This window comes from Myxocyprinus asiaticus, chromosome 14 (genome assembly GCF_019703515.2).
Source record: "Myxocyprinus asiaticus isolate MX2 ecotype Aquarium Trade chromosome 14, UBuf_Myxa_2, whole genome shotgun sequence".
NCBI classification, from domain to species: domain Eukaryota; kingdom Metazoa; phylum Chordata; class Actinopteri; order Cypriniformes; family Catostomidae; genus Myxocyprinus; species Myxocyprinus asiaticus.
Window position 1 is genome coordinate 1,804,366 of NC_059357.1, and position 9,215 is coordinate 1,813,580.

Below are 9,215 nucleotides of genomic sequence, written 5' to 3' on the forward strand. Positions count from 1 at the left end.
TTGACGAATGCAAGGTAACATTTTTACACGTCGAGTTTACGGTTGCATTCCTATCCCTTATGGAAAATGACTTAGTCTGCCATTACATACGTAAACGAATCACATCTCAAATAGTTAAAGATGGGCAAATATTAGTTTCGCAAAAATACCTTTGACCCAGTTATGACCTAATAATTGCATATACTGTAAATGTAGTTCCAAACCCATATGACGTGTTGTGTCCCTATCAGGATGTTTATATGAGTGTGAGTTGTCTGGCTTTGCTGTGTTTCTTCATCATCCATCTCTCTCTTTATCAGTTCTTCTCATTCCTGTCTCATTCGTTATTTTAGCCTCTAGATGAACCATGACATCAAGGACATGACCAGTTATTCTATCTGTCATGGAGAGGGAATTAATCATAAACTGTGAGGTAGAGAGGCGGGAAATAAAGGCCAAAGTGTACTTCATTTTTCCAAGTGCCGCTACGTTTCACACGCAGTGATATTTTTTTATTTTAGCGGTCTCTAAGCGGTTCACGTGCATTGTGAAGGCATATTGCTACAAGTTCCCCCACTTGTGCAATCCCAAACATTTGAAGCCGCTTAAAGTTATTATACAAACCTGAAAACATGACACAGTATCACAGGAATAGAGAAGGTGGCATATTTGTAATGAGCAACGCTGTAAACTGTCAGTGTCCCGCCAAAATAAAAGCTCCAGGTGAAGGTGAAGTAAATACGACAAATCCTCAAGATAATGATAATAATTTAGTATTATATTATAATAAACTTGACTGGACAATAATAAATAATTTTCAACTAGGTTCCAAAATATAAGTGAGTGTAGTTGTAGATTTTGCACATCATGCACATTCACAAAATGTTGTTTTATATATATATATATGTGTGTGTGTGTGTAGGTAAATCATGCTTTTTTATTGCTATACTGTTGTTTTGGTGCATATTAATTATATGAATTATATTACAAATGAAATACATTCTTCCTTGTGTTCACTTGTGGAAAAACTGTAGAAAACACGCCATCATTGTTTTTAACTAGATTTTTTATTTCATTAAACATTTACAGAAAATCTACTCGGCTACAGATGCAGTTACAATTCTGATTTAAAATCACTTTTATGTATTTTCTGAGCAAATAAACAACTATTAAGATATAAAATCGCCAACAGACTGAAAAATATGGGGGGTGAAAGGGGGGCCATGCCCCTGATGTGGCACAAGTACATGTTCCATCAACGTTATTTTTATGTGCATTTTAGGTTATTGCATAAAAACTGTTGGATGGAAACACCAAGATGAGAATAAATCTCCAAAATGCTCATTAAAAAAAATACACATCTCTTGAGGTGGATAATTTTTTTATTCGATAAAAAGAAATGCACATAAACTATGATGGAGACACATTTACCAAATAAACTCCTATTGAATTTGTTAGGAATAAATGATGTGCATCAAAAAGGTCATGTGACTGAAAAACTCGTTCATTACTGGACTAACCGGTGGGCCAATCATCGCATCTGAAATGTTGCTCTGGTCATCCTGAAATAACAGTGTCTAGAAAATCCAAAGCCTACAAAGAGTTTGCAGAGCAAATAAGTTGAAAACAAACTTGAACTGTACGGAACAGAAGGTTTATTGAAACTTATATCTTATAGATCCACACGGTATAGTCATAAAGAAGGATGAACGCACATATATAGTACTCAGAAGTGTGTGACGTGCTGTCACTCCCAAACATGAGACAAAGTTCTTTACAGCGTTTTGTCTGCGTGCTCTAAACCGCCAGTATTTTATTCATTAAACACTCACAGTGGCCACAGTTTTTCCGGAAGTGACGATTTCATCCTTTTGAACACCCTTGGATGGAAACATGGCTTAATTCACACATTGTTTTTGCGATAATATTTTTTTCTCGCATAAATTAAATTCGCAACTTGGATGGAAACATAGCTACATTCCCAGTGTTGCCACAACATCGTTGGTGTAGCTTTGCGACATTGACTCGAAGGTTAAAAGTTTTTTTGATCATTATTAATAATGGGACTCCAGAGAATCTTTCTGCACTGGTTTGGTTCCGATCGGATGAACGGACTAGGACTAGATCAGATAGCTGCTAAAAGATGATTTTGTTGACACATATGTGTACCAAATTTGGTGACAATATCTGATTCTGTTCAAGAGTTATAACCATTTTTGTAAAAGTGGCCACGCCCATTACGAACATTTTGGCGTACCGATAAATCAAAATTAAAAAAATTCCTTAGATAACTGTTCATTCTGGGACTCCAGAGAATCTTTCTGCACTGGATTGGTTCCGATCGGGTGAACAGACTAGGACTAGATCAAATAGCTGCTAAAAGATTATTTTATTGATGGCGGCCATGTTTTTCTAGGTATGTGACTGTCCTTATAGACCTTGATGGCACCTTAGACACAAACACTGCATGCAAAATTTCAAGTGGATCGGTCCAGCCGTTCCATAGTTAGATCCATTTAAAAAAAAAAAAAACTTTTATAGCGCCACCAAGAGGTGGAGATGCACAATTTTTTTTAGGTGTCCTTAAAATGACTCGATACATATGTGTACCAAATTTGGTGACAATATCTGATTCTGTTCAAGGGTTATAACCATTTTTGTAAAAGTGGCCACGCCCATTTTGAATGTTTTGGCGTACCGTTTGACGATAAATCAAAATTTCAAAATTCCTTTGATAAATCTTCATTTTGGGACTCCAGAGAATCTTTCTGCACTGGTTTGGTTCCGATCAGGTGAACGGCCTAGGATTAGTTCGAAAAAGTAATCTTTTAAAATAATCTCAAGTGTTTATTAAACATTTTGTTTCACACCAATGGTCTTTGGGCAAAGTTGTTCAGAATGAGGAGATCTACAATGTGGTATGAATAAAGTGTTTCTTTGTGAAACACAGCGGTATATATAATGATTTACACGCTTGTAAAACGAGATAGCCTCTCCTGGTGGCCAATTCTTTCAAATTTTGCACAGACCTCTTGGGTCAAGAGACAAATAGGCGTACCAAGTTTAGTTCCGATCGGCCTTATTTAACCCTATTTAAAAGCTGCTGAAAGCTGATTGGTCGATGGCCATGTTTTTAAAGATATGCAACTGTCCTCATAGACCTTGATGGCAACTTAGACTGCATGCAAAATTTCAAGTCGAGAAGGGAAATTAGTGTAAACTGTTTACTTGTACAGTCAGTTTTCTCTTTCAGTTCAACAACAGTTTGAGGAGAATCTTGTTCAGCGAGTTAGTTAAAATTAGTTAATCTGTCGACATGTTTATAGCTATCTGTATAAGAACTAATTCGAATTAATGGCACAAACATTTATAGGAAACTCTACCGCCCTTTGCGATGCACTGGCCAAAAATTCCCATCTGCTTTTTTTTTTTGTCATTTCAAAGTGTAAAACCTTCTGTCCAGACAAACAGTTTTTAACTCTACATAAAACATAAGGAATGATTCAATAGTCAATGTTGCATTAATCACAAAAGGTTTATTCCATGTCAAATCAACCAAATTCCAGAAACTTCCCTGGCTGAAATGTATGATTTTGTTAATACTTTTTCTGAAACATAAACATAAATGATGGTGAAAGCCAAAATATGAAATGCCATGGATGAATATTTACTGAGTAATCCATTAATTTGTAGAGGTGCGTCAAATTAAGATTTTCGCCTATAATTTTTGAGCAAAACTACAGGTCAAACAAATAACCCTAGAAGTGTGTCATCATCATTATTTTATTTGTACACAGAGATTGGTAGATCTATTACTAATATCAGTTGATTTCAGCACCTCTTGTTGCATTACATGCCAATGGTGTGAGTCCGAAAATGGGAAAATACACTTTTTGTGTTGTTTTTCCAAAGTTGGCGTGCCTATAACTCTAGAAGTATTAAAGATATCTTAACATCCTTTTAGATTCTGGTTAAAAACAAACTTTTCTTTTAGTATCTTCATTTGTAAGGCCTTATATGGTTAAATCCCAGAGATATGGGGCTCTAAATATGGTAAATTGTTAAATATTACCCATTTTAAATGGTCGAAAACCAAATGTGTGTTACTCGGTGTGAAGCTAGTTTTTCTTGTCCGATGAAACAAAGGTTTGAAGTACAAATAATGTTGAGCCTAGTTATGTACCTTTATTTATTCACATAAAAGCAATAATGTCATAATCTCTTTTAGTCATAGTACTGACCTACCTATCTCTGTACCTAAAAAAAAACAATAATGACGGTGCCACTTTTCTAAGGTAATGTTTTGTTTACCTGTACTTTTGCTCCAATATCACAAGCAAAAATGGTCATTTTGACCCTCCTCTACAAAATAATGGATTACTGAGTAAATATTGATCCATGGCATTTAATATTCTGGCTTTTATCATCATTTACTTTGATCTCTTACCAGTTAAAAACATGTTTTTTAATACTAGTTGAGTCAGGGACCTCTTGTTGAGTTGTCATGTAATGATACTATATCATCTTCAAACAATGTTTCATTAATCATGAAATATCTTTTGAAAATGAGACTCTTTTTGAGATGTCTTGCTGTAGCTCTATATTTTCATTATCAGTCTGTTAATTGCTCTGTTTTAGTGCTCACATTGATCTCAAGCTCATGACAGATCAGTGTATTTCTATCCTCTGGATGACCTCAGAAAACCTCGTCTGTGTGTCAGTGAAGCATTCATTGTTTTAGACTCAACGTCTTTCTTGTTGGCTGCCGGCTGTCTTTTTTCTGCTGACTGCTAGTAAAATCTTCCAGCTCTCTTGTGTGACTCTCCAGCAAACATCTAGTGTTTTTGTGCTGACACAGAAGAAGAGAGTCGACTCTGAGGGGACGTGTGAGACCACCGATTGTCTGCGTTCGCTGACCCCTGACTGTCCCTGACACCAGAGGAGAATGTGGAATCGTCAGCCCAGTGAGATGAGATGTCTGTTTTCCTGATGAACTGCAGGAAAGACAACAGAGTGTTTGTCTAAATGTGAAGGACATCAACTGTTTATGTCTGTGCAGCACCTAGAAGAATATGATATTTACTACTTAAACTGTATATTTTTGAAGTTAGCTAGTAACAGGATATTTTTGAGAGAAAATATAACTTCAAGCATTCACTGTGCACTTCTATGTACATGCATCACAAGAGATGTATGTCAGTTCTGTCATGAAAATAAAGGGAAGTACCAAAAATAAAGGCCTGTTAAAATGTTTCTAAGCCAGCTTCAATGTGACTTTTATACATACAACAAAATAATCTTGTTGATCCCAAATATGGGCTTACATTTTTTATGCTAAATATTATTTCGCATTTCTTTCTTTTAATTTTGTGGTGAAATATGACATAAACATGTTCTTGACAGGTTTCATGAGATTCACTCTGTAAATTAAATGTAGTGGTAAAGAAATATTACATTTGAAATATCTCTAATCTTGTTAAATGTGGAGAATAATAGAAGAGTGTAATTTGCAATAAGAGCTTTCTCAATGTACTTTCAACATCATTTCACATTGCTTCACAAACACACGTACACACACACACGCGCGCGCACACGCACGCACACACTTACAGTAAATGTGATCTTCCCTCAGGCATATCTCTCTCACACAGTGGATCAGGTTACATTATTTTTACTGGCTCTTATCCATGTGAACCTATACTTAAGAAACAATAGGCACACACAAACACACACTGTGATCATAGATGTTACATCAAATACACACATGATTGACAGCTATTGTAATTCATTATAATCAACAGAATTCAAATGCATTTTTTATGTTCTTATGCCGATTGTCATGTCTTTTATCATGCACCTGTTTTGTGTAATAAACAATGAAAAAAGAGCAAAGCTGGCGTTATTTGTGCAGAGCGCGACCTCCTGCTCTTCATCTGAATTAAACAAATGTTCAGGTAGAGAACTGCATGTACCAGCCACCCGTGAGTCCAGGTAAACAACAATAGCACTGACCTTGGCATTGTAACACACACACACACACACACACACACACACACAGGACAGGTTCTTCCGTCTGTGTAGGATTTATCACCAGTGCTGTGCCAGTGTCCTGATGGCATGATGCCAGCTTCCACACACACACAAACACTTGCTGCACAGTCGAGTCAGTGTTACAGTAAACATCCACCCGCCCATACAAAATTACTTTACCTCAATGTCACAACAGCCTGACAAAGTCACACACTTCTCTAGAAACACACTCAAATTAAACAACCCTAAAAGCAGAAATGAGTTTGTGGCAACAGAATGAGTCTTTTCTGGGTTCAATACGAGTTGAACTCAATCAACAACATTTGGTGCATAATGTTCATATCCAAATAAATAAATAATTTTTTAAATTCGCAAAAATCTGTGTTCCAGTGCGACACTTACAATGGAAGTCAATGGGGTCAATCTGTAAACATTAAAATACTGTTTCAAAAGTATAGACACAAGACATAAACAATATGTGTGTTAACATGATTTTAATGTGATAAAATCACTTACTAACTTTTTCTGTGCAAAGTTACAACTTCGTTGCCATGGCAACAAAACCCTGTAATCCCGTTATTGGATATAAAATTGCACAAATGAGGTTGGTAAGTATTTTTATGACACTAAAATCATGTTATCGTGTATATTGCTTATGTCTTGTGGTTATACTTTGGAAACGGTGAGTATTTTAATGTTTATCTACTGTCCCCATTGACTTCCATTATGCTCACTGTAACCATTTTCATTAATAAACAAATCTTAAAACTCAGAACATCGTTTCATAAAGACATCTGACTGCACCCAAAACTTTGTGTGGTCCAACGTGACCATTACTGAGCAATGCAGCATATTACAAAAACAAATACAATTCAAAATTACATATCGTACTCTGAATCCCCCCCTTGGAATATAGTGGTATTATTTAGGGATATATTTTTTGGGGGAATAGCTTATCAATAAATATGCCATGATAAATGTCAGGCCATTTTCAATCGATTTACTCTTTGTAGCTTTTTGAGGAGGATTTTATCCCATTTCTGGAGCTTAAACTCTTACTGAATAGACCAGCTCTAGATCATGATTTCATCCAATAAACTCGCAGTGTCAGTTTCACCTGACTGTATACAGCTCTTTAAAACAGATGGACTACGTTACTCTTTAGCTGGTTTCACGTGGGTGGAAATGAAACACTTCACACACACACACACACACACACACACACACATACAGGTGCACATCACCTGTCCTGCTGTCTCTGAACTACCTGAGAAGACATAAGAGATCAGATAACACTCAGATTCATGTTACGGGACTGTTTAATATGGCTCTCTTACATCAAACAAACTGGATACAACTTAAAAGGTCTTTAAGCAGCCAATTCAGAGATTATTTCTGTATGCAAAAATGTGATATCTCAAAGTTACTGGTGTACATGTGCAGCGCATGCTTTCATAATTGTGATTATAGTGATTATTAATGGCTTAAATGAAATGGCTGTGTATGTAATGATTATGGCATATCATAGTCATTATTCATTCTGTACAGCTACAGTGGTATGTAAAAAAAAATGCTTATTTTATTATTTTATATTGACCATTGAGTATTGGTTATTATTCTCTCTTGTCTGGACAGTGATTTATGTCTGAGATGTGGTAATAAAGTGGTGAGTTTTTATTTTGTCTGGATTAATGGGTTGGGTTGCTTGTTTAGCAGGTGTTTCTATTCAGCAGAGATAAAGTGGGCGGGCAGATCTGCCTCTGACAAGGAACTCGACGTCATCGTGCCCATATTTGGAGTGCAAACTTCCTACAGGAAGTCGGTGTGTGAGCGCCAGTGATTTACTGCTGTCTGTCCCTTTCACTGCACATTCAGCATGTTGGAAAATAACAGCCACATTTTAATCTTCTGGCAAATAGTTTATTTAACAATGCTTTCCAAACGATTAAGGAACTGAAAAAAACTCAATAAATCAAAATGCAATAATATCACGGTAGGGTTTTTTTTTTTTTTTTTTTTTTTTGTTCAGCAACAAATTCATAATGGAATAATTGTAATCGGCTTTATCCTACAATAGGGGTGTGTTTATCCTAGGATAAAATGTTCTGTACATAAGCACGTAACAGATTAAAATAAAATAGCAATACACCTTTTTAACAAACAAATAGGCGTGAAGACTAGCAATAACCTACCTCATAAGGTTCAGTGTGCTTTCCTGCATCAGAAAGGACTTTATCTGAATATATTCCTAAGCACTTCACTCAAAATCGTGGGTTAAAAGATGCCCTGTTCGCTTTATTGTACAGAGCGCTTCGCCCTCGGGCTTGTTTACTGTCCCAGTAGTTCCCGGCAATGACGTCACGACGCGTGTGACGTATGCGCAGTTGGGGCGTGACCAGCTGTCAGTGCGGGGCTCGCTTATAAAAACGAATCGGGATACCGATCCACACGAGTGAACGCATCAGATCAAATCAAAGCAGCATCTCTGTAAAACAGCGTCGACTTTGAGAAACATTAGAGTGTTATTCTAAAACATTCGTGCTTTCATTCATTCAAGAGGAGCATCAGAACATCGATATACCGAGAGTGGAACGGAGCGGAACGCTGCATGTTTCAAGGGTTTTTACACTTGATACAAAGCGGACATTGAACTGTCAGGCACGGCAAGAGCAAGTAAGAAGCTGCTGTTTCAGAACAACTCTATGAGTACAAAAATGGAGCAACCGTTTTATCACGACGACTCGTTCCTTTTGGGCTACGGCCACTCCGATGCCGCGCTACACGACTATAAACTCCAAAAGCATGGCATGAACTTGAGTCTGTCCGAGCCTTATCGGAACCTCAAATCGGACCTGTATCAGACCGGCCCCGCTGATGTCGGGTCTCTCAAACTAGCCTCGCCAGAGCTGGAGAGGCTCATCATCCAGAACAGCAACGGGGTCCTGACGACGCCCACCCCGGGACAGTACGTCTACAGTCGGGGCATCACCGATGAGCAGGAGGGCTTCGCGGAGGGTTTCGTCAAGGCTCTGGATGACCTGCACAAGATGAACCAGATGCCCCCGCCCAACGTGTCGATTGGAGCCGGTGGCGTAACGACGTGCTCGACGACTGCGTCCGTTTTCGGCTCCTCCCTGCAATCTGAGCCTCCCATTTACACGACGCTAAACGCATACTGCCCAGCGCCGAGCCACCCGTCCGCTACC

General features: G+C 37.7%; 1 protein-coding gene and 1 long non-coding RNA gene across 2 annotated transcripts in view; one reads left to right on the forward strand and one right to left on the reverse strand.

The window, feature by feature from the left end:
- Positions 1-1,027: 1,027 nt before the first annotated feature.
- Positions 1,028-5,828, reverse strand: LOC127452214 (uncharacterized). The gene is made up of 2 exons (XR_007899222.1): positions 5,590-5,828; positions 1,028-4,973 (listed from the first exon to the last, which is right to left on the reverse strand). It is a non-coding gene; the product is annotated as an uncharacterized LOC127452214 (long non-coding RNA).
- Positions 5,829-8,453: 2,625 nt separating this feature from the next.
- LOC127452209 (transcription factor JunB) overlaps positions 8,454-9,215 on the forward strand; it is a 1,558-nt gene continuing 796 nt past the window's right edge. Inside the window, exon 1 of the mRNA XM_051717552.1 lies at positions 8,454-9,215. This exon is cut by the window's right edge and continues 796 nt beyond it. Within this exon, the coding sequence (XP_051573512.1) occupies positions 8,712-9,215 (504 nt within the window). The 5' untranslated portion in view covers positions 8,454-8,711.